We start from the raw sequence: 26,911 nt of genomic DNA on the forward strand, positions 1-26,911 counted from the left end.
CTCCTTACATCTTGTTCCTGCTGCTGCTATTGATTTGAAAATAAATAAAAGATGATTCATGGGGAGAAACCTTCATAAATTTGTTCTCAGTTTTTGTCAAGAGGGTAATACTTTGGTGAAAAGTGTGTATCTCTCTGTAAACATAACCATCGCCTAACCCTAAGCCAAGTCTCCACCCTGACATTAAATCATTTTATTTTATGAAGACGTCCTTTTTCGACTTTACAGCATGAGTAATACCCACGCGCACAGCTTTTAATTAATCACACGTACTCTGACATCTGAAGAGGTGCTGTGTTTCCTCTCCACGGGCACACACACACACACACACACAATGCTACGCATGATATCATACCATCCACTCCTGCCCCTGCACACACCGCTGCTGAATGTCAGCGCAACACATCTCGGTTCTCCTCTAGATGAGGAGTTAACCTGTGAGCCGAATCTGATTTTGCCATCAGCCGCTTTCGGAGCCGCCTTTTTTAGTCTGGCAGACACACGGGGAGGAAACGGGACCTTTATTATCCTTTTCCAGCAGTTATAAAAATATTTTTAGGGTTGTGGTCAAGAAAATACAACATATCGCTATACTGTCATGTGAAAACCTCGTGCTGTAAGTGCAGCTTTGGTTATTAATTTTTTTACGTCGAAGGTTTACGGGGCCACGTCTGTGCCTGATAAGTTTCGCGGCTGTGTTGCGCACTGAAGTTTCTCCTTATGCGTTTTACTCTTACGTGGAAATTAGGCTGTTTTTCTTATATTTGTGAGGTGTTGACTTGCCAGATATAGTCATTCAAGTGTAATAAGATGTTAAGTTCAGCAATTGTACAGGCAATGCTTTAAGGACATTGCTTTTATGTATGTCTTCTCTTTTTTTGAGAGCCTAATCTATTAAAAAAAAGTATTTCCAGCCTGATTTTTCTCACTAACTCAATTAATCTTGCTTATTGTAGTATCATTGTAGTCAGTCACATCAATTCCTGCTACCATAAATATGCTCAAATGTTGTTTTATCCACAGCTGAAAAAAATCCCAGCAGATGTGAGTAATCCTTGCTAAAAACTACATTTCCCAGTTGTTTAATGAGCTACTAAAATATTATTTGTTGTTTTAAAGTCTCCGTTCGAATTATATAGAATTATATGAATATATGGTTTTGTCTTCAGAAGAAAATGAAGGGCTTGGCTTGAGAGCTACAGACAGACTTTGGAAGTCTGGACTTTAAAGCAGACAACTGCACACTTTTAGATATTTTGATCGCTCTCATCCGACAAGACTGTTCTGACAAAGCAAAAGGTTGTTTATGGCTGGGGGGATCGGGCGAAGGCCCAGTATGCCACCGGTTTGAGATGAATTCCTTTCAACTTTTGCCTGTTTATCCACAATTTGCTTTTACGCATTCCTGGCAACCCAGCGGTTACCTTGCTATTTCTGTTAGCTGATTGGCTGGGGCTGCTGGCTGTCAGGTCTAATTTCCTGGCATGCCCTCCAATCGGGGTGGTCTGTTTTTTTTTTGTTTTTTTTGCACATCAGCGAGCGTTGTGCTTGCTGTTCCGTCAGTGGGATCGTACTGGGCTGTTTAAAGCCACTTCACATTCTATTATGTGTGTGCGCGCGTGCACACACACGCATGCACACTGCAGAGGGGAGTCAGTGGAGTATTTAGTGCAGCATTGGGACCTTGGTGTGGCAGTGTCAGTGATGGATATGGCAGTAGTATCAGCACTGTTGGCTTTTGCAGAAGTGTGTTGTCCACCACTGGGATCTGTCAGACCTGTTCTGCTGAGCCCACACATTCTGCTGGCTTGCTCCTATTGCTGCTAGCCATTTCTTTAATCTAGTGCGTGTGTGTGTGTGTGTGTGTGTGCGTGCATGTGAGTGTGTGATCGTGACAGAGGGAGAGCTTGTTTGTCTGTGCACAAAAGTGTCGTATTACTGTGAAAATTGCATGTTAGCATTTTAATAAAAATGATGTCTCGTCCAATCAGTGTCACCCACAACTTGTTTAGCGGACATGATTCGGTTTAAGGAGTTTGGTTACTTACTTGTTCTACAATTAAAAAAAAAAAAAGCAGCATGCTTGTGTGTGGGAAGCCTTTCATTTGAAGCGAAATATTCCTACCACATAGTTTACCCACTTGGATTTAAATACTGTTTCAGATACTCAGACACTTAGAACCAAAATAGGCATTTGAAGATATTGAATTTCTGCCACGTCTCCTTAAATACTGCAGGAATTCTTTAATCCTTCGTGTTATTTGAATTCCCAGTTCCAGCAAGAGTGCTCGCAAATACAGCATTCTTGATGTTAAACCCTAAATGGGCCTGACCCTCAGTGAGAGATGCTTAAATGCATTTTATTCCATCATTGAGTTCAGATAAGATGGCAGGAGTTCCAATCTGTACAGGAGAAGAAAGGAGCAGCGAATTTAAAGCTCAGAGGAACTAAATAGGTAAAAAAAAAAAAAAAAAAGGAAAGAAAACTATTTGAGAAAGTCCTTTTTATCCCGATTCCATCCCCTTGATCTTCCTTCCTACACACACACATATACTGTACTTTCACATCCAGCACGCTTTGCATAGGTGTAGTGTCACCCCACTTGCACAGATTGCAACAGTTTTGTGTTGAATAGGAGTTAAAAGAGCTGCTGAGTGCACATTTACTACCAGCGATATGTAAAGAGAACATCCCTTTTATCTGAGGGGACAATTTGCATTATTCATGCCTTCTGAGCACCGAAGAGAGAAGGAAATAGAGACAAAGACATTTCAGAGAATTATTGTTTTCTACCTGCAGTCAATGGGTTCTTGTTGCATTAACAGCAGATTTACATTCAGTCTTCTTCCCACAGTTGCGCTGTGAGAGAGACAGAGAGACAGAGAGAGGGAGTGGGCACTAAATACTCGCAATCTTTCATTTCTCACTTGCTATTGTAGGTGCCCTGAAGAGGAACGCGGCCATTATAGATCTGTGGATGTGCTGGCTCAGCATGATGCTCATGTAGCTGTCTGTGTTCTTTTGTTTCCAGCTTGCAGGGCCGGCTTCTACAAATCTACCCTCGGGAACATGGCGTGTTCCAAGTGTCCTCCCCATAGTTTCTCTCACCACGAGGGGTCGCTCCACTGTGGCTGTGAGAAGAACTACTTCCGCGCTGATGGAGACCCCGCCTCTATGGCCTGCACCCGTAAGTGTGTGTTTATGTATGTTTATTGTGCTTTTCTGACATGATGCAGGTTCCATCATGTGTTTTGTGATTCTCTAAAGCCCTGTCCACATATACTGTAAGCGATCTGCTCATTGCCCCTCAGTTTGTAACTGAGAACTAGTCACTAGTGGACATGTGTACACAACCATGTGAACAACCATGTGTATATTTCCCAAGCCAAATGTTTCAGGCTTCAACGAACCCATCTGTAGTTGCGTCGTTACGTTGTATACTCACAGTATCATTAATTCCTGAAATGCGGCCTCAGGCATCACACCGTTGGAGACAGCTATGCTCTTTTTCATTTTGATGTGGTTTAAGTGATAGAAACCAAAGCTGTGAAGGTTGTTTCCTTGTGGTAACCATTTTAGGAACTCAATGTTGGTGCCATGGCCATAGCAATATAAAGTATGCAAACTTTGGACTTGTTCAGATGCATACTTTGAATTGGAACAGTACTTAGGAACCGAGTGATGACTTTTCATAAGTCCACAAGAACACAGCCCACCGTACCGTTCGCTCCCAAACACGTCGCTTCATAGTTGAAATTAGTTCATCTTGGTACCTGCGCATTTTGCATTGCCAGAGCTAACTTTGTTAAGTGTTTTCAGATGCTTTTTGTACTAAAATACTATGTTTGTCCATACAAAACCTCCAACCTCCTAGAGCACAACATCATTGCATCTAGATGTATCACAGTTGGCGCCGGTTCTAATATAAACAGCGATAGGTTGGATTCCCACACTTAACAGAGTGGAAGATTGCTCTAATAACATGCAATTTCCAAATTCACTGCTAAAAATAATGAAGCTGTGGATATAATGAGTTAACGTCCCTCATTTATTTAAAGGTCAAGGAAGCCTGGGCCGCCCATGAACTTTTTACCACCTTTCCGCTCTCCGTATGATTCTCTTCTGTCTCCAACTGATGCAAATGGATTGCAGATGCCTCCTGCAAGCATTCCAAAATGCTTTCCCACTAAAACTATAAATCACTGCATTCCCTGATGTCAGATTATGGATACATCCGTTAGGGGCTAGGAAGAAAAAAGAAAAAAACCCACACTGCGGAGAACAGTAGAAAATATAAATCAACGCCCACAGCCATAGACAGAATCCTAATTAGAAAGACAGGCACGAAAGGTCCCTGTTGTGATTATCTCAACTTCATCTTGTCAACTACGCAAATTTCACCTCACTGGGACAGATTGAGCGATGCAAGAGCTGAAAATGAATAGATAAGTTGTCGTGAAGATAATGATCATGATTATCTCAGGAGAGGCAGTTGACTGTTAGCGCTGTGACAGAGGTTGTTTCAAGTTTGCCGGAGAAATTTGAAAATCTCAAAGGGCAGAGGGAAAATTAGAATATTAAACATGTAAAAACGTTCAGCGTCATCTTCATCTTCTGTAACCGCTTGTCCTGTGAAGGTTCGCTAGGGAGGCTGGAGCCTATCCCAGCTGTCATCGGGCGAGAGGCGTGGTACACCCTGGACAGGACACCAGTCTATCACAGGGCTAACACAGAGAGACAGACAACCATTCACACTAACATGCACACCTACGGCCAATGTAGAATCCCTAATGAACCTAAGGAGCATGTCTTTGGACAGTGGGAGGAAGTCGGAGTAAAAACGTTCAATAGTACTGTATTTTCTGCTGGGTCCAGCAGTAGGAATTTCTGCATCAGCTGTTTAATGGGAACAATTTATTCAATTTTACCAATGCATTAAAGTGTTCCCGCACGTCCCATAACATCACTTTCATATTAGCATAAATGAACAAAATGTGCTGCTCGTCTGCCTAAAATCAAAGTGAACGGGATGGAAATCACCTTCTCCAGAAGGTTGGAACTGGAACTGTACTTGAAGCTACATAGATTAGTCAATACATATGCTTTTTCATGAGGGACTGGAGATTAGATACATATGCAGTAGAGTGCAAAACGTTTAGGCACAAAAAGGAATGAATATGCGCTGGCAGGAAGCTTGATCCGGGAATCTTGGAGAACAGTTCTTTTGTGAATATATGCTGTTGTTTTTTTAGGACTCTGATTGTTTGGTGTGGGTCGTTGCCATTCGGCGAAATGTTTGAGGGATGATCAGACTCCTTCCTGAGGGTGTTGTATGATTAAACCTAAACATCAAATGTGTTTGAAATGCTTGCACTGTAATGCACATCCTTGGATCTCACACATCTCACACGTCTGTTTCACATGATGAGCTCGACTTGTATTTATTGTTATGACATTTGGAATTAGTTTTAGATCGCCTGCATGTGCAGATCGTAGCTGATGTGAATTACAGGTCCAAAGCTTCGGTGTGGTCAGTGGAGTTATTAACTGAACATTATCATCGGAGTGGGTTTTAGTTTCCTTAACTGGTTTATAAATCATATTCTCACCATTCAGAGATTTAAAAGTTATGGGTGGCTATTTTCTCGTCACTGCAACCTTGTTGTTTTTGGATTTGTTAAATTTCAGAGTCGTGTTGGGTTTCCTATCCGTCATACATGCCTTGAAAGGTTAGAGTTGTGAGAGTTGCAGACACCCTGATGTCATTACCTGATCCCCTTTATGGCTACGCCCTTTTTAGCTTATTTTTCTTCTCTGCCAAAAACTCATCCAACGCTGCACAATGCAGATTACCGAGACAGGAGCCACGCATAGTTTGAGAGTGAGGTAAATTTGTCAAGCGAACTAAACAAAGCATTTTATTTCAAGAAACAACCCAGTGAGCTCATTTCAATCCCTTTCCTCCAACCGTCTGCTCAATTTCCCAGCTGAGTTATTTGGCAGTTTTGTTTTGTCCTCCATGTAATTAGTCCTAACTATTATATAACAATCTGGAAATCTGTTTGCAATAAGCCGTTTTTTTAAATTTTATATTTCAGTCTGTTTGACAGATACCCCCTTCTTTTTTTTTTTTTGAGAACCAGACCCCAGTGCATTCACATTACGCACATTAACTCATCCCTGAGGTTACCAAAATTAAATTAGAAATAAACAAAGACTTGTGTACTCAATGCATAGCACTCACAAGAGCAATTTGCTTAAATGCAAATGTCAATGTATAGCTCTAGTTTCACAAGTAGTAGACTCCAATAAACTGACAAAATTCACCTGAAAGTATTTAACTTCCTGGAAAAAATCCAAAAACATTTACGGGTTTATTAAGCAGAAAAACATTTCTAGTTCCTCTCAAAAAAATAAATGTTTTTTCTTCCCTTTTAAAAATTGCCCCTTGGTTTACATATTATCACCACTTGTGCTGCAATAACATTCTGTCTTGAAAAAAATACGTAACTCAAGAGGGCCTTTAATTCTTTAAATTCATCTTACTGTTGATTGATGTTGATTCGTCTCCTCTCCTGCTGCTCTACTTAACCCTTTTTAAAAAATGTTGTCTCAGCAAACTCTTTCTCATGTAAATCCAAAGACCTCCTACATCTCCCATCATCTCCTTCTCTTCTATGTCCACCAGGACCTCCTACAGCTCCCCGGAACGTGATTTCTTCCATAAACGAGACCTCGGTCATCCTGGACTGGAGCTGGCCGGAGGACACCGGAGGACGCAGGGATATCGCCTTCACCGTCCTCTGCAAACGCTGCCGGGGTGCCCCCGCTAACGGCAGCAACAGCGGGACCCAGCGCTGTGAGCCGTGCCGGAGCAACGTGCGCTTCCTGCCGAGGGCCACGGGCCTCCAGAACACCACGGTGACGGTGGCCGACCTGCTGGCCCACACCAACTACACGTTTGAGATTGAGGCGCAGAACGGCGTGTCGTCGCTGGCACCCAAGATGAGGCAGTACGCCGCCGTCACCATCACTACCAACCAAGCTGGTGAGACGTTACAGCAAGACAGATGAGCGCATGCACTAAAATAATCAGGAAGACACACAAACATTTTGCATTTTGAACTACATAATATTTAAACAACTACTAGCAAGGGCAATTTTGATGAATAGTAGCAAGTTGAAGGTGAAGGGATCCCCATAACAACTGGCTCATTGAAGTAAACGCCTGGAACCCATGTCCCAAAATCATTGTGGCTACGGTGATTGCGAAATCAAGTGTTCTCAAAAAAAACCCACAAAAGATAAAAAATAGTTTACTCTTTAAAGTAAATTTGATGCGGTAACATTAATCATTAAGTTCATCCAGCTGAAAACTGTAGACTACATTAAGCATAGATTTTTATGAATGTTTCCCTCTGTTATTTTGCAACGCTTCGTGATTAATGTATTTCTACCATCTTTCGTAACTTACAGAGAGTGATTCTGCGTCCTTCATTTAAAATATATCCATCTCTCTCTCTTCACTGAGGGCCACCTCTTTACTTCAAATGGAGAGAAACAAGTGCAACGTGTATCTCTAATGTATGACGAAGTAGGGGCAACCACTGGCCTAAGGGTTAAGATGACGCAGCCGCGAACAGAAATGACTCCGCTTTGAATGTGGCTCCAGAAAATGACATCTCTCGTGCCCTTATTCCTCACCAGTTTTGCATTCTAATAGAGCCCTAAAACATTCAAAAACAGCTTCAAAAAAGCTAAAAAAAGAACATTGTCAAAGGGTCTCTAGACTGTTAATCATCAACAGCTGTACTGTCTGGCAGGGAATTCCAGGCATATCCTCACTGAGTCGTTCGTATATTGAAATCACACATGGTGATGAGTCACATTGTCATCTCAAATAAATCCCCCTGAAATTCACTGACTGGTTCTTATGATAGAAATCTAGAAATAAAACCAGTTTGGTCGTCTTTGTTTTCGGTTTAGCCGAGGAAAAGTAGAACACGTGAAAAATGTGCACTCTCTTTCCCCTTCTCCATGTAAATAGCCATATCATATAATACGCTGGCCTATGGTTTACACGGCCTAAACATATGCACTGGAACCATCAGCCCCGGACATTTACAAGACGATCCCAGGCCGCTATTCTCTTGTTTAACGGCCGGGATCAGATGTCTTCCCCCTTTGCAAAAAAAATAAAAAATAAAATTCTCCTCCTTTTAACAGACTCTCTTAATATGAGGATGGGCTCCTAAAACTCCCATTAATCTTTTTTATGAAAAATATGTCTCCACACATCCATTCCTGAGAAGAATAAGAAGGCAAAGGGAAGTAGTTCTGTGAATTCCAAGGGTAAAATAAATCCAGCTACAGCAGAATGTGCCAAACCTCAGAAATCCCTGACTCTAGCAAGGAATGCGCAAAGGTCTCACTCTAGTTCATCAATATATATATTTTTTTACTTTTCCCACTCCATTATCCCTTCTCAGTTTGCCTTTGTATTTGGTGATGGTTTTGTACCGACAGAAACCGTTGTTTCTTTTCTTTTGTGCGTCGTTGCATTCACAAGCTCTTTCCTTCTACCTGCTCCTTCCCCAGCCCAACACGCAACCAGGCGTTCCCCTCATATTTATGTCTTTTCTCCGTTTCTCTGCGCGACGTTTCTCTTCCAAACCTTGAAGGGTGATTTAGCACTCGGAAGGTTGTTTTTGACCACGGTGAACAGATGGGAGTTTCTCTCGTAAGTCATCACACAGCAAGGTCAGGCTCCGTCACGTCGATGATGATAGGCAGATGGCAAGAGCTGCAAATAAATTAAACTGAGCGGTCAGGGCAGGTATATCTTGAAGATTAATGAAGGCAGAATTGTTGCGCTTTGTTTTGATATGAATGCATAAGTAGGATCTCTGCGTCCTCACTTCATTTCAGAAATGTAAGAGATGACAGTTTACTATTGCTGCATAGGTTGATTTTGCAGAGCGTCATTAAAACAAGATAACAATCATTCAGGGTGTTTGGTTTTTCTGAAGTCAGGAAAGATGTCAGTTTGATATCTGATAATAATAATAATAAACTATAATTTAAATTTTAAAGATGTGCTACAAACATTGTGGCAGCCCATAAGAGGAACCTCCCACCTGCAACAGCTAGTGGGAGGAAGAAGATGGAAGACCGAGCTAAACTTGGCTTTCTTTATTTGAAATCTTCTGCCAATTCAAATTTACTTTACTATTCACGTGTGGACTAGAATTCTGATGACTGTGTTCCTTTGTCAGTTCCACAAAAATAGTACGTTTAACAGTAGAAGTGCTGGAGTGTTTTCAGTATCCTGCAGCACCTGTTGATTTACATCGCTGCACAGAGAGACATGAAGTTTTCTAGGAGAAAAAAGACTCAAGGGTAAACACACTCCGACAGCGAATACATAGTGTAAAGATAAGTGCATTCAATCATACTTATGTAAACCTTCTAAATAATAAAAAAAAAAAGCAACTTGTCAGAGTTCTTAATATGCAAATGTGACAGGTTGTTTGTACGCGCATCACACATGCAGACAGATGACTGCTGAGTCTACTCTGTGTTGTCACAGTTGGGGTTTATTAGAAGTGACAAGGGACAGACATGACCTCTTTTAAGTGACAAAACTGGGATGAGTTGTCAATACAGATTTTGTGTGTGTTTGTGTGTTTACATACGTGCACATGCCTCGTAACTGGGGATAAGTAAGGACACAAGTAATTTATTGTTATAAGGATAAAGAACAGAGGGATTTTTTTTTTTTAAAAGAAGCATGCACTATAGAAGACAATCCAAATGAAAAAGGCAAAGCTGTTTGGCTAAGCTTTAGAGTCTTCTGTCAGTGAGTATAATAATCTGTGTGTGGTTAGTTGGGAGGTTGTCGCTGCAATCTGAATACATATCAGATTTGAAGAGGGTTTATGAACATTAAGAGGCCTGCGTGTGCTCAGAATATTGAAAACTATCTTAACGATCACCAGAAAGGATGGATCACACACATGCACGTGGAAATTCACGCACGAAAAAACCCAGACCTAAACACTGTACCCATCACCCTCCGCATAAACGCTCAGGGCCCTCTCCGTCTCTCTCTCTCTTAACAAATATCTAAGCTTGCAGCTGCACACTCTCCATCAGCCCTGAGAGTTTACAAGGATTAGGTATGTCAGTGCACTGGCCCCACCCGTCTATACACTTTCTCTCAAATACACACACACATATAGATGCCAAAGCTGTTAAAAGCTGGATTAAGTGTTTCCCTGGGAAGGAGCGGTGTGTCCTGGCGGTGCTGTCAAGGTGCTGTCAGATAGCGCTCCTCCCCTCACCTCCATCGCCCTCCACTTGTTGTCATAACTATGCTAACAACTGTGATCCACAAATAGTCCAACGTGAAGTTGAACTTGGCCAGCTCGGTTTGGATACATGCTCGGGGGAAAACCGGCTTATTGGCATGATGATACGGTTGATGGAGACATTTATACCGAGAGAAAGTGAAGGAGATGTTTCACATTCTCGTTTGTCATCTGTTTTAAGCCATCCAACACCATCAATTTTCATTGGTACTACTACCAATGATCTTCTGTCTCTTCCAATAGTCTTACTAGATGCGTTCCAACAGCTGCATCATGTCCATCAAATCAGGTCTTAATGACACAGAAGACCAGTTTTAAGACCATTACAGGCCTGTTGTGCTGTATCAGTTTTGCAGTTATGCCTCAGACAGAAACAGAAAGTGACAGGAAATTAAGTGCTCGGTGAAAGACACGACGAGAAATATAGAAAGCGAAGCACGGAGAAGGAAACGGAGGAGGAGAGGAACTCGAAACTGCCTCTGAGCGACCCAGACACAGTAAATCATTACCACCATAAACCACAGAGCCAATAAAAAGCGCAGCCTCACCCCACTATCAGAACCAGAGGGAGAGGAGGAGAGGAGAAGCAGGGGGTATAGAAACAGATTCTCCCCATCTGGATTCATTACGGGAGAAAAAATAACTTCCCGCGGAAATACACACTGGAGTGTGTGTACACACACTCAGACGCATTCTGCAGCCATATAATCACAATCAAGACAGGCTTGAACATTTCAAAGACAAACATGTTTTTTCCTGTGGTCTAATAAAATTAAAAGTCGATGCCTCAGATGCTGAGCTGGCCCCGGAGCTGCCTGGCAATTAGAGAGCAGTAAAAAAGGGAAATGAGAAAGGGAGTGAAGAGAGGGAGAGACGCAGAATTAGGGAGGGGTGCAGGGCCTGATAGAAGGAGAGATGTGCTGAATTACTAGATTAGGACCATGTGAACTCCCTGAGGCAAGGCGACGCATGGGTGAAGGATTGGCAAGGAAGATTGGCCAGAGAGAAAGCACCAAACCAAAAGGCGTGGGGATGGCAGGGAGGAAGCAGGAAATAGAAGGTCTTCTTGGGTTTCAAATAGAAGATTGTCTAGTTTTTCTAAAATTCAGAGGAACTGCATTGAATGCTGAAGGACAAACTGAAAATTTCTTTCTTTCATGTTTATTTGTCTGTATTTAGCTGGAAACTAACATCTTTGCTTCAGAGACAACTTTTTAGAACCACAGACATATTTGTCTCTGAGCACTGTGTCAGCATTTAATGTATTTGGGGATTTGTGTGTGTGTGTGTTTGTATTAGTGCACATTGTCCTGTTCCACTCACAACCCAGGGCAACAGTCTACAATGCAGCCCCACCATGCAGCAAACCGAATTAGGCTAACAGGAACTATAGACAATTGCCAGGATTCAACACCGGGGACTGAACTTCCACTGAACCTTACTGTAAAGGGACTGACTCTATCCCTCTCTCTCCTTCACTCTCTTTGTCTGTCTGTGTCTCCTGTCTAGCTCCGTCTCCGGTAGCTGTGATCAAAAAGGAGAAGACATCCCGAAACAGCGTCTCCCTGTCCTGGCAAGAGCCAGAAAGACCCAACGGTATCATCCTCGACTATGAGATCAAATACTACGAAAAGGTTGGTGAAGAATATATCACTCTGAGAGTTTTACCTTATTTATCTTGCTCACGTTAAGCTTTGGAATAATTCAACATTTTGAGGAAGAACAACCCTTTTAGAGTACTGCGGGACATAGACGCCGTAGCGTACGCACATAGCCTACGCACGTAGCCTACGCACATATCCTACGCTGTTGCAAGCCATTTATACTTGCGCTCATCAGTTTGGCTCGCTCTGTAAAAATGCCACCCAAATACTAGTTGGCGCTGTGTCTTTTTTGCCAGTCAGGTTAATTCTTGCTTCTACTTCCTGCTTCACTTTCCACTTCCTGCTCTACTTCCTGCTGTCACTTTCTTCATGCTTCATTTTAAAAATTTTGGCAAAACTTTCGCTAAAATTTTGCCGAAGACAAGTCATATGAATGTTTGTAGCTCCTCAGTTAACCATTCCTCGACGTGTTCCATCTTTATTGATCCAAAACAATCTGAAAATTGGGGAGATGGGGAATCAGGCAGAAATACTAAAGAGAAAACACGCTACTACCAAGCAGACCAATCATAGCTCTTGCGGTCCACGTAGTTACATTTCTGGGGAGGTGCATGTCAGCTACAGTGTCAGGGTTTGCGTATGCTCTGTGCTGTCACTGTAGCTTCGGCGTCAAATTGACGCAGAAGCATAAACCACTTATTAGTCGAGAGGATGGACACCACTCCCTATCAATGTAATAAATCTGAGGTCATAACTGTGACATAAACTAAGCATTTAATTAGTGAGCTTTAGAGTCGATGGGTGGTTATTTTCAGGCCGCTGTTGTGTCAGCCATAAGTGTATTAAAGAGAAATGGATGGCACACTTCCAACTTCTGGGGCCCATACAACTACCACCTTTTGGGGCCTATACAGCATGCCCACAAGAGCCTTTCTCTTGCAGACAATTTAGAGAATGCACATCCAAGATTGTGTCTGGCCAAGCCAAGTGAATTCCTGTTGGCTCCATGCACATATGGATAGGACAAAATAATCTAATCATACAACCTAACCCTATACTTTCCAAACGGTATTAGATTTAATGGATACAATTCAGATAATTCTGTTATTTTTCTGGTAGTTCTGAGGTTCAGAAAAATCAATCCCCTGCGTAAGAGCCAGTCACTTTCTGATCTCCCAGTGAGTGTTGTGTGTCGCCGGTTGTTGCAATACAAAGAGTGGCCGGTACTGCACAATGGACTCATTGGACAACGCGGGGGGTTTAGATTTTCCCCTTTTTGTCTGTCTTTGAACTAAGCCAAGCCAATTTCAGCAACGTTTACCAAATAGATGAGAGCGCTGTAAATCTTTTCATCAAACCCTTTGCAAGAAAGTTTTGCGAGGAATTTCAAATTAAGCTCGGACTGTTTTCCGTGTGGTAGTCGTGTGTAACCGTGTCACGCTGTAACAGTCTATCAGTCTATCATCGCTTATACTTCTTTTTCCACAAAATCACCATTTAAGAATGTCTATGCGCTGCACAAGTGCCTTGACCCCACCAGATAATGTCAGGAGCGTGCTTATTATAGAAATACAATATGATTACATGCGCTTTAAATCCAGTCTTGATATAAGACAAATTACACTAAACATAAAGTTTCCAAATGTATTCTTGCTATGTGTATCACAACAAACAGTATAAAACCTGTTTTCTGTATGTACGTGTGTTACAGAACAAACATTCTGGATAAAAGGAATAAAACCGGTGTTTTCCATGATCTCTGTTATAGCAAACCCTCTCTTCTTATTGCCATTACTCCTCTCCTCCTTCCCTTATTTTACCTCTCGTCTCCTGTTTCCATCTATCCCTTCTATCTCTCTTGCTGTCCTCCTCTCCACTCTGCTCCTTAATGGAGACAAGTTTTATGGCAGACAGTAAATGCATCTGTGGGGTCCCTCATTCCTCTGTGAGGGAAATTAGTGCGGAACGAATTACACTGGCTTTCAGCACCGATGCTGCGCTATGGCTGACATTTGATGGTGAAATTAGCCGTGGATGCAAGTTTAATCACTCTGGCAGATTCAGTGCGTACGTACGTGTGTGTGAGCGTATATGTGCGCGTCCCGGGGTCGGCTTGCTTGAATGCCAACAGCGGCCCCTAATCTCTTGATTAGTAGGCTGACAGAAGCTCTCTAAACTCTGGTCTCAGTGCAGCCATCCTTACCTAAGATGTTAAAACAAGGCCGGAAAACGGTGAGAGGAAAAGTTAATGAGTGATACTGGGTCAGGGCTCAGTGTGGGTCTAGTTCTCAGCTGTGGTTTTCCAGTCACACACTCATGCTCACTCATCACAAAAACATAACAATTAAAAAAGGGCTGGGACAATAGAGGGTTGGACTTAAAATACGTACGAAACCTTTGTGTCTTATAAAAAGCTTGCATCATGATGATCTTCTGGGATTTTCCCATTGAAAAGGAATTACTGTTGACACACAAACCAAGTTCCCAGAGGATTCTCCTTAACAGCCATACATAACCCAGGATTTTAAACCCCCGACAAAAGGCTTTTCCATGCAGAAGAGCAAACTTGGACAAGCAGAGGAGACCCCCATAACAATGTGGGATAGGGGCCTCTTGGTGTGGCAGGCGGAGGGACGCCGAGGGCATCTAGCATGCCAAGGATGAAGGCCACCGGAGGACAAACACTGGAGCCCAAATTCCACTCACCAAGACCACACCGTGACTCACTTATGAGACAGAAAGAGGCTTTTAGAGACACATCCAAAACACGCACAGACATAATTGCATACGCACATAAACAGGATGGTGACACGGAACACAAAAACAGACCGACGGAGATTAAAAGAGAGAGCTTTTACCAAGGAAGCGATGTTCAGATTTGCAACATTAGCCAGGCTTAGTGCTTTTCTGTGGTTTCCCCCGTCTGTATTTACACAAGTTTAAAACCGACATCCACAGCCTAGACTCCTGTAATCCAATAACAATTCAATGATGACTTCAGCCTAGCTTCTCTGGCTGTACAATTTTACATTTCACCCCTGTAACATCACTCAAAGCAAAAATACTCATATTGTCCTCAATGGGCCGATATATATTTTGGAGAAGGAGCGTTTCGCCAACAGGAAACATTGTACAATCACAGCAACGCTTTTGTTGCAGAATTTCAAACACAAACACCGTTTTGTTTAAGAAGCAGGGCAATGAAAAGGGCCGTTAAAAAGGTGAGATATTTCTTTGGTAAATTTTAAATAAACAAGGACGGTTCCTCTGGGAGCTTAGTGTGAGGCAGAACAAAAATGTTATTTGTCACAAGTCATTTAGGCTCATAATGTGCCACGATAAATCCTATGTCGTTTTAAGTAATGCACCAATTTTGTGCAACATTTCCTGCCAACTGATGAAAACATAGACTTTAAAATCATCCATGTGGACCCAGTACGTCATTTCGCTTTAGTGAGCAAACACATAAACTATGTGGGGAAACTAAGCTGTTGAATGATGCGACTGCTGTTTCTTAATTAATGTTATATATACTGCATATATCTCATGTATCTCACATATACAACAAAGGTTAAAATAAAGTAACAATATTGTGTAGTTTTTTGCTTCCTTTTTCTAATAGGAAGCGGGACATTTTTGGATAGAACTCTAACCAAAGTCACATGTTATAAAATAAAGAAACACAAAGAATGATCAGACTCCCATTGTTAGGTTTTTAACTTACGTAAAATAAATAAAATCAACTGAAACTTGTGACTGCTTTGAACTGATGAAATGACATTCCCTACTTAGTGTACTGATACTATAATGGTTAAGCTAAAAGTGGTGAAGCTAACATATATATATACAGCACTTAAATATTGTGACATTCTAAAGAACGTGATCAGATATGTTCTAGGTTTCGATAGAAATGCACTCACTAGACAGTTCATTTGGTACAATAGGGAAAAGACATGCATTCTGATTTAACAGTCCTGCACTAAATCTTAGCTTCATGAAGGTTATGGTATTCAGCGTTTGTTTTGAACTGAGCGAGCTGTTGAGTCTACTGTGTTTTCATTTTTGAGGCTGTGGTTTGTAGTATTATCGAATTGCATTGTGTTGTACCCACGCATGTTTCTTTTATTTTGACAACCCCATTTTAGTCAGTGGGCTAGGCTAAATATCTTATTTCAACATAAACATTACAATAGTCATCAAGTGGGATTTAGTGTCAGGCTGTTACATTGGAATGCGTTCATTTTCACCAATGTTTTGTCAAGTAAATGTGCTACCAGGGGTAATCCATTATTCTCATTGTATATTAATTAAATAAATACTTCACTGATCCAGTTAAGAATTTTGACCGGGAAAATAGACGGAATTCTATCATTAACTGACATTTAATGTTATAAAGTTATATTACTGCAAACTGTGAAAAGGACCATGGTATATAGCTGGCACGGCTCACACCTAGACTCATTATTTTTAATTAACCACACCTAACGAGTCTTTTGCCTCTGGCTTTGCCCACATTGCTCTCATCAGCACTTACTGCACCACCGTGTTGCACAGTCGTGAAACCAGAGGCCAGAGTGTCCAAAGCGGCTGCTCACTTCCAATCCCGCGCATGGGAACAGTTTATAAAGGTTCGGTGATATTCTTGGGAGTTCCTGACCAGAACGCTTCCCAGAAGAAGCGCGTTGTCTCATCTCCTGGAAATCCCAGGGTAGCTGCACGATCTTCCTGACGCTTTAACCGGCTAAAGGGCGCTCCGCAGCCGATAAGGCAACTCCAAGTGCACTTTGTGAAAATAAAATTTGTGGGAATACACTTTGCAGATTGTTTTTGCATGTTTTATCACTGTGATCTAAAGAGCTGAGGGAGAGCTTCAAATCCGCTTTAATTTAAGCTGTTTATTTAGTCTTAGACTAAAAAGGAATGCTGGCTAAAGCGCTGTATTCGAAAGACTTCTGCTGTACGTCTCCTTTTTTGGGGCCTGTGCGCGTTTGCATCTATGACTCTGCGAGTATGTGCGTGTTATACAAGCTATAATCTGCTGCAGCTTTGTTTACATTATCAAAGCAGAGCGCTGCACAGAGGCCATATTAAATTCTAACAGTGTTCTGGTGACACACACAAACACATGCACACACATCCATAAGTGGATAGTCTGCAGTCACACAGCTTGTCAGGCTGCAGTAAGCCTACAAGAGAGGTGTGGGACCTGAGTGTCTTTCTCTGTGTGTGCATCTATATATACAGTATATATAATGTATACACACACACACACATGCACACAAAGGTGCTTGTCCTACACCTGTGTGTGATTTTCAGGGGATCATGCTGTCTTGAGCAGTGAACAGTGACAAGCTGCAAGAGATTTATAGTTGAGATGAAGAGTTGTCCCACTGCAGGTCTGGTGTATCAGTTACCCTCTCACACACATACCAGTTTAAAAAGCTTTGTGCACCATAAAACTCTGATCCACTCCATTAATGAGCGTGAAGTTTCTTTTGGACACCCTGTATGCGAGTGTGTGTGCGTGTGTGTGCGTTTAAGTCAATGCCCGTGAGTGAGTACGCCGCAGCCCGTTCAAATGAGCGTCCGTTAATAACTGGGTCTATAAAAAGAGGATTTGACAATGCCTGGACATGGTTTGGCCTTGAATGAGTTTTATGAGCTTGGCCACGTTGCAAAACATGTAGCTCATTTTCAGGATTGCTGAAGTCATCCCTAATAGGTTTTCATTAGGATTTAAGATTGGCCTTGCCCTATTTTCTCTCTGTTTAACAGTTTGTTTAACAGCATACAATTGGGTCATCAATAATGTGATTGAAGTCCAATGTGGGGCATGGATAAGCCTGGCAATTTTCACTTTGGCCTATTCAAATGGGCCTTGAGGCACGGAAAGAGAAACAGGGGATTTTTATATATTTTTTTTCCAATGGATAATTCTTTTGTGTGCATTTGTACAAGTGAAAATCGGTTGTCAATGTTATTTTCTATTTTCGCAGTCCTACAGTTGCATAGTTTGTTCTTTGGAAAAAAAAATAAAAAATCAATTTGATGTAAATTACAGTGCAATATGGGGCTGCTTTCTAGTTTTCCTCTTTTTGATCCGCCCCCCTGCCCTTTATTCTCTTCCCTGCCGTTTTTCTACCTTCCACATCTGGAAACAATGTGCCGAGCGCAGACCTGGTGTGTAAATCCTCCTGTTGCTTTATCAGTGGAGATCAGTAGGAGAGAAGTCATAAAATATAAAGGGCATAATTCATCAGATTGGGAAGAAAGCTGCCAAACTGTCTGGGATGTTTATGCGTATGCATGTGGGCACTGGCATGTGTGTTGAAATGGAAACGTGCATATCCCATACGGTGCCACATTGTGCTAATCGTGTATCCGCATTATGTTACGTAAAAGATTACACAAAGCGAATTGTTTAATCATAAATGCCTCGAAATACTTTGTTCCCTTCTCTGTAACTCTGTCGTCCTTGTCTTGCAGGAGGAGCAGGAAACCAGCTACACCATCCTCCGTGCTAAAGGCTGTAATGTGACCCTGAATGGTTTGAAGTCCAACACCGCCTACCTGCTGCAGATCAGAGCTCGTACAGCTGCTGGATACGGAGCCAGCAGCCCCAGTTTCCAGTTTGAGACCAGTCCTGACTGTAAGCACAGAGTAGAGTCTTTGGCCTTCGACTGACGAACAGATAATAAATGAGTTTATGAAGCCATTGCTGATGAAAACCACACAAGTGTTTGTATTATTTTTTATTATTTTTTGCCTGCTTTTAAAAGAGGAGTGTGTAAGTCCAGGGTTAAGTGTTGCTAGCAGCTGTTTCATGAGCTTTCCAACTCTGTTGAGAACAATAGACTTATTAGGCAGACATTTTGATCTTGATGTTGGAATAGGACAAGAAGGCTGTTGATGGGTTTACCAAAATGAGGTAAACACTGCTCATCAGCTGTTGCTATCTGTCTTTCAGCGGCCTTCTCCATCTCGAGTGAGAGCAGCCAGGTTGTTTTGATTGCCATTTCCTCAGCCGTGGCCATCATCCTGCTCACTGTGCTGCTCTACGTCCTGATTGGCAGGTAGGTCCACCACTCGCTTGGTCTGGATTCTCAGCTTGATTGCTGCCTCCTCCAATTACTCTCTCCTGTCAGTGGTAATACACAGTTGGTTCTATGTGTAATTTTCAAGATGACATATTTACCTCTTTTGCACAACACAATGTGCTATAACGTTTGGTTCAGAAAGCTTCCCTTTATTTCTCCTGCTTAAAACCTTTTGAACACACTGTAAAGTCTGCACGTCGGTGGATTTATAGAAATGTGTGTGTTTGCATGTCTGTGTGTGTGGCTGAAATTGGCAGTCGGAAGTGAGTCTATAAATCCATGGCACATTATAAGACTTACTAATCCTGATTTAATGTAAAAGAGCTTGGATTACACACACACACACACACACACACACACACACACATGCACGCCTTGCTAGCCTCCAGACTGTGTCAATGGGTGAAGTCTTATTGGGACATGTGGCACTACTTCTGATCTTCCTGTGTTTGAACTGGCAGGTTTTGTTGCCGCAGCAAATCCAAACATCCTGATGAGAAAAGACTGCACTTTGGGAATGGCCACTGTAAGTACCAAGACCCGAATCTGTCCTTTCTGCACCTTTGTTATTTTCTCAGAATGCTTCCACACATCTTGACCAACAGTGGTTGATTTTAGAGCGGATGTCTCCGAGCTTGAAGTGGTTTCCCTTTCACTTTGGTTTGTTTGGTCATATGAGAAGACGATAATCAAAATGAGACCATGTTGAGACGGTTTCTGGGTCCGTTTGTAAATCAATCCTGGACGCTTTAGTTATAAAAAGAACACATTTAGACTGTTTATCTAGCCTGCTGCAAGAAGAACACAGATGGAAGAAGTGGCACTCATGTGGTTTCATGCGAGTATCATGCGGTCAGGGTATCGTTCTTGATATGGACCAACACAAAGGGGTGTTTCATTTAACTCACTCTCACTAAGTTCCTTTACGACGTGTTATTTATTTGGCGCTGTCCTACCTTTAACCTTGACCCAGGTGTAAGCCCCAGAACTCCCCAGGCGCCGAACAGCAACCGCCCCGCTACTTCATGAATTGTTGAGATGGGTCAGATGCAGAGCATAAATTTTAGCACGCAGGGACGACTAAAATACAGCTGTATTACTGGAAGGATGGCGTCACATGTTTTTCAAGTCTGTCTTAAAACAGAACATATTTTTTTATTTTTTTTGCTTCGTCCAAGCTAACGCGCGGTTCTGCAAAGTATAAACTCCCTCTTGCAGGGAGACAATTACAAACAAAACAAAAGAAAGAGGTAACCCTATACTTTGTCTGAGCTGCAAGTGTCTTTGTTAGAGAAGAACTGATTTACGGACTTAGAGACACCTCATAAAATGTGTTAGTCTCATAAATCAGCTGCATATTGATCACACATGTGGATCTCGCCATGATATTTCTGATTGAGATTTACTTTCACATAAAAGAGCTCTGCTTGGAGATTTGTCATCTTGTTTCACTGGAGCGAGCTTTGAGAAGTTGATGATTTACCCTATGAACTGACCATATCCTGACCTGCTCATTCAAGAAATTTCTTCACCAAGATTTAATAATAAACTCTCGACTATATCATCTTTAGAATTTGTCTTTTATCCATTCATCGACATATACTTACATACAGTGTGAGGACACTGGGATACACAGTTTTTTTGCACTCTTCATTCACTTCTGTAACTTTCTCTTGCCTCTGCAGTGCGTCTGCCGGGCATCAGGACCTATGTGGACCCACACACATACGAGGACCCGAGCCAGGCCGTGCATGAATTTGCCAAAGAGCTGGATGCCTCCTGCATCGCCATTGATAAAGTCGTCGGAGCAGGTGAGACTGGCCAAAGAGAAATGCTTGACCACACTTTGCTCAACAGCCTTGCAAAAATGAAACTGCATTTAAATTTCTAGCATTGACATAATGACCTTATAGATCCAAATTACCAGTCTAATGGAGTAATCAGGGGAAAAGTTCATCCTTGCTGAACACAGGCAGCCAAAACTCAAAAAAAGTAAAAATAGAAAGTAGATGAGAGGAGCTAGATCTCTTTTCTTCCCTACATTCATATCACAGTTTCTTCCCTGCACTTTTTTTACTCTTTCACGGTCTATTTAAGTGACAGAGACACACTGAGTACACAAGCACACGGAGAAAGAATAAAGTGCTCCTACATATCTACATTTTCATAGCAGCAGGTTAGTTATCCGTGCGTCATACACCGCGCAGCTGGGATTGAGAAAGCATTTAATGCCCCAGCTTGAGGTCTCTTCTTCCCAGTGCTCACCTATGATGGAGGGAATGAGGGTGAAATGAGAAAACCTTCGCTTGGTTCATGTCTACCCTTTCCTGCCTTCATTTTCCTCCCTTCTTTCATTTCTTTCTTTACATTTACTCCTCTCCTCTCCTCGCAGTCACTGATAACTTGAGCAGGAGTGCAGACAGGAGGGTAATGCATTATGATTCATGTCGAGTGCAGTCAGAATAGATGGAGACTAAAGCACACAGCACATAACAGCAGACAGGTCTCCAGAGTCCCACCAGCTCTTCACGTTGTAAAACTGTCAGGATGGCCTGAGAGTCTAATACCTGACTCTACACCGGACTACGCTACGCTCAGTTCTTCCCTAGCTGTTCCCTTCCCCATCCCTGCTGTTCACTTCTGATATGATGAATTTGTGTGAGATATTTTTGTGTTTATTCTGGAACTGATCAGTCCTACAGAGGGGGAGTCCCTCTACATTTCACGTGTCATTTATAAAACCAATTACAAAGATACATTGCAGGCAGCAGTAAAAACATTTCATCTAGCTTAACTTCAGCCTATCACTTGAAACCTGGCACCCTCGCACACAGTGGAGCTCACAGTGAGGAAGGCCATGCAGCGCCTGAAATATATTTTTAATGTGCATAGTGCAAAGTATATTTATTTTAGTGCTTCTCCAGAATGACATAAAGTTCAACACTGTATTGTGTAATAAATCTATTTCATTTGGAAAAGCAACTTGTGTGGGCGAACTGTTTTAGTGACTAGCACAATAGTTTAGAACCATTTATTTAGAGTCGAAAAATCACGGAAACATTTTGAAATCATTATAAGAAAGCTCTTTATGTGCGAACCATAGATTTGCAGATGCACGCGTCACAGGGAGGAAAAGAACAGGGCATTTGTCTTCCTCCTGTTAATCTGTTTTAATCCAAGGAACGGAGAATGCCAGAGGTGAACATTAAAGCTCAAGCCACCATGTAAACATTTTCGTCCATCAGCTTCAGTGCAACATACCACCCATCTGTGTGATTTTTATGAAGCCACATAAGCACTCTAAACAATACACAACATACCTCCTCTTTCTCCATCCCTCGTCTCAACCCCCATCTGTCTTCATTAAACACGTTGAGGGGACTTTGATCTTCTTGCCAATCGGTGATTTTGTGTTAAAAGACATGAAACACATGCTTCACTCTGCTTACATGGGTCAGACTTTAACATCAAAGTGGGATACCTAGTTGTACGTACAACAGGAAAGGAGCGAGTGTCCCTAATCAAGCCTTAATAGGCCGGGATCTTCTTTCTCAGAGTGACCACATGAGAAAGGTGCCTTGGCCGAGATCGTCTGTCCACCGCTGAAGGCCAGAACAACGGAGGAGGAAAGAACAGGCATGCTTTTCGTATTTAGACAGGTTGTAATTATTCAGGCTTAACTTCTTCCAGACCCCAGTGCTTCATGTCCAGGGTCTGACCCTCTCCGATCCAGAGCCGCCATGGGATATGACTGTACGAGATGGAGAAAGAGATCTGGACGCCTTAGCTCTGACGTCACCTCACATGTACACCCTCAGTATGCATGTACATTATGTGTACAGTAACACACACTCACATACAACACATACACACTTCACTCATCTTCTACAGTCCAGCCAAAACCCTGTCACCATAGCAGCCTTTGAAGTGGCCAGCCTTCATACAAACCTTACAGTGCCTTATGAACACATGTATATATGCACTATATGCACCCACACACACGCGCACACACACCCACACACAAGTAGGGACTGAAGTAAACACACATATTCCCTCACCAGCATGGAATGCTAATTGGGCTCTCCCAGAGTGGTTGTTGAGTCATGCTGGGTTTTAATTCAACATAGACACAGAGCTGAAAGGTCCACATATCAGTCTGTTCAGTTAGGAGTTTTGATTTGGATTGTGGATTCAAGCTACGCAAAGATTCTCCAAAACCAACAACTGTATTACCTGATTAATGGGAGTTAATAAATGACAGGCGTAATCATCGGGGGCCTTTTTGATCTGTAGCCTCGTCTGGCTGATTCACTGGCATCTGTGAAAGTCATATACGGTCACACTCTGAACAAAAGTTGAACCCTTCTTCTAAATCAGTACAAGAACTGCTTGTGCAGTACCTCTGCCGCATGCTATGCTCATTAGCAAGCTCTCAGTGCTGAGACCGAACTAGCCGTAGGTTAAGTGACTCCGAACGTCATTTATTAGATGAACTGGAACTGAAACACAGCATCTCTTTCTGTTTGTTGGCTAAGGATGAAACCACATTCTCTGGACAAAGCAGGTGGTTTAGTTAGGCTGGAAGCTTCCCTGATGTAGATCCATGAGCTACAACAACAAATCCTAACAAAGGCAGTCATTTGATATTAATTAGGCTATGTGGAGGTTTTTTGGAAAGGTTCAGGAGGCCTTCACTGCTTGGGTTCACGCTTGTTTTGCCGTATTCTGTGTTCACTGTACATCTGCACCCAGCAGCTGTGCTCTAAGCACACACAACATAATTACACAATTACAAACATTTTGACAATTTTGTAGAGACAAATAAAGACATGGCGATGCATGATATCCTTTGATTAAGTCACTTTTCAAACTCTAGCATGAAATACTAAATGGCCTCCATGCTGTTTCCTGTAAAGTGGTGTTAGCATCAATGATTAACACACAGGTAATTCATATTTAGCCTTTTTAACTTTTTACTTTTTAAGGTTTTTTGTTTGTATGTTTTTTTTTAAATGTCAGCTAGCTAAAGTGATATTTACTTTCACATAAAAGATCTCAATCTTAACCAATATGGAAGTATTTCCATATTGGTTAATATTGCTATTAGATGCCGCAGTGAACAGAAAATAAATGAACTATGAGTGAGATATGCAGGTCCTTTAAGGCTTTGCCTCTTTTCAGATCAGTAATATATTTTGTGAGGTGGAATAAAAGGGATTCCTTCAGTGATCTTATCTATGCAGTTAAACCTTTCATGGCAGTGACCACGTGGCGGTGAATGCTGTTTAGAATGAACAAAACTAAAAGCATGAAAGTTAATGTAAGCAAGCAGTTAGAGGACTGTTCAGTTTTTCATTTGTCCATTATTTGTCCTTTTAGGTGAATTTGGAGAGGTGTGTAGCGGCCGCCTGAAGCTGCCCAGCAAGAAGGAGATCTGTGTGGCCATCAAGACTCTCAAAGGAGGATACACAGACAAACAGAGGCGGGACTTCCTTGCAGAGGCATCGATCATGGGACAGTTTGACCACCCCAACATCATCAGGCTGGAGGGGGTGGTAACACGCAGTAAGTGCATGCTTGACTCGTGACTCAGTGGCACACTGAAGGGAACCAATTGTGAAAATCACTTTTCACTTAAGTTACTGCTGCAAAAGCAACATGCGCTCAGCAAACATCTTTGTTATCTAGTGTGTCTCAGTATTTCATTACTATGTGTTTCTATTCCCTTATGTAGGTGTTATTCCGCCGGTTGTTATTGAATAAAACCAAACAAAAGTGAAATTTACACATTACACTTAACAGAACATTTGCATTCACATTCCATCACAGATCCGACCTCTCCAGAGACTTTTTACCGATTCCGGATTTGGAATTGTCTTTGACAAATGGCTCTAAAGCGGCCGACACTTCTGTGAAAGAGCGAAGGAGTTTTATTGAGTTGCTGTGGTGTAAATCTCTGCAGATCAATGAGCTCTGATCAAAGCCTGTGTCCAAAGCGGGCATAAATCCATAAATCCATATCTTTGACTCGCTTCCCTCTGGGCCTCTTTATAAGACTATCATTAGCACACAGAAGGCCTCTTTAAAAGGGAATGACTGCAGAAAAATGGAAATAATGAGTCTGAACTTTGTCGCCGTAGAAACAGGCCCGGCCTCTATCTCTCCCCGCGGCACATGGCTTGTTAGGCAGTTCTGCCAGTGCGCTTAATCTAAAGAGTAGAATAAAATACCTGGAGAACTTCCCCTCACTTTATTGTCCTTGATTGTCCTCTTTTTTTTTTTTGTCTCATTTGTTCGTCTTTTCCTCAGCTCCCCTTCTCAATGCCCTAATTGCTCCCTTTAATTTATGCCCTTTGAGTTCAGTGGCTTACCAGCATAACCTCTTTTAATCAAGAACAGAATTTCCAAATAAGGGACTCACATGTGCTGTATGTGCAAACAGACAAAACATTTTAACCATATTGTATTAATTTAATCAAAGGTCCTTGTGTTTTGTTTTCATGTGGCATTCTCTTGAGAAAGAAAGAAAGAAAGAAAGAAAGAAAGAAAGAAAGAGAAATCAGCTTACTGACTTCAGATTCATTTAACATTTTGAGTTGCAACTAAAGCCTCAATCTTCTCAGAAGCGACTGTGAGACCTTGCATTGTGGGATTCTTTTCTTTTGTAGAATTGATAGAGGGCACAACGCTTTCAAATCAGGTTACTGCAGCCTGATTTATATCCTTTCGGAGCATTTTTCATCCAGAATTTCATCAATTTCACCAATTTCCAACGGATTTCACCAAAATGTTGGGATAAAAGCCCTGTGAAGTACGATTAAAGTAAAAACAACCGCACAAACTCAGTCACACATTCAGCTTTGTTGCTAGAACCTTTTCATCCAGCCTTGATTGCGGTACATCCTGAAATCAAGAGTGTGCGTCCGTGTTTGTGTGCATCTGCGTGCGTGATCCCTCATCACCGAAACTGTTTGCCCAATACATCTTAAACCACTCCTCCCGCTAATGTCCAGACTGAGAGAAATGATGCAATAACACAGCACTGTGGTTTCATTTGCTGCTATGAGACTAATAGGCAAAGCCCAATATTCAGGGCCGTGCACGTGCGTGTGCGCGTGTACATGACATTTGGAGGGATGCCCTGAACACATGTGCATAAGTTGGAGCAGCATGAGTGCAGGGCATAGTTCTAGGAGGTCCATTTGATATGCTCCCACACACCGACAGGCACCTACGCACACACACACTTGCACTGCTGTAGGGTGATTTATTAAGCTGTTCCTGTTAATTCTTAATAATCCTGAGACTTTCACACCCCATTTACCTTGCTGCTGCTCTTGGCTGATCCACAGGCTGCCTATTTGCAGGAGCGCACACACGTACGCGGGCATGCTCTCCTCTCTCTCAAGCCCATACACACACCCACACTTGCACTCATACGCTCGCACTTGGGTTCCCAGAACAAAGGGGCTCGGGGGCCTTTATCTTTGCTGCCAATGTTGAGAATAGAGAGAAAGAGGGAAGGGAAGAGGGCGGAGGACAGGAGGGAGAACCGCGTGTGTGCGTGTGTGTGTTCCCGTCTGCAGCTATAAAAGCCGCTCACTGGTAAACGGAACAATCCATCACAGCCTTTTAGGGACTGGGTGTGGGTGGAGGGTGTTTAGCAGGATCTGTGACTGTGTTTAATGATGACAGATTTATTTTTTTTTTTTCCTGTAAGTGAAAAATGTTGCGACTTTCGGAGACAATTTGCGCTGTTTAGAGAGTTAAATAGTTAAACTGGCAAAAAGAACAAAAGCCCATGTCATGATGAAAAACCGATGTCAGATGGAAGGAAAA

General features: G+C 42.2%; 1 protein-coding gene across 3 annotated transcripts in view; it reads left to right on the forward strand.

The window, feature by feature from the left end:
• The window catches only part of epha3 (eph receptor A3), a 93,799-nt gene that overhangs the window by 47,098 nt on the left and 19,790 nt on the right, over positions 1-26,911 (forward strand). For all 3 annotated transcript variants that reach the window (XM_084545047.1, XM_084545048.1, XM_084545049.1), the window contains exons 4-11: positions 3,033-3,188; positions 6,690-7,049; positions 11,881-12,005; positions 18,462-18,624; positions 18,943-19,048; positions 19,534-19,598; positions 20,758-20,883; positions 24,452-24,637. In XM_084545047.1, coding sequence (XP_084401173.1) covers positions 3,033-3,188; positions 6,690-7,049; positions 11,881-12,005; positions 18,462-18,624; positions 18,943-19,048; positions 19,534-19,598; positions 20,758-20,883; positions 24,452-24,637 — 1,287 coding nt within the window. The remainder of the gene's footprint in view (positions 1-3,032; positions 3,189-6,689; positions 7,050-11,880; positions 12,006-18,461; positions 18,625-18,942; positions 19,049-19,533; positions 19,599-20,757; positions 20,884-24,451; positions 24,638-26,911) is intronic.

This window comes from Chelon labrosus, assembly GCF_963514085.1.
Source record: "Chelon labrosus genome assembly, chromosome: 5".
Lineage (NCBI taxonomy): Eukaryota > Metazoa > Chordata > Actinopteri > Mugiliformes > Mugilidae > Chelon > Chelon labrosus.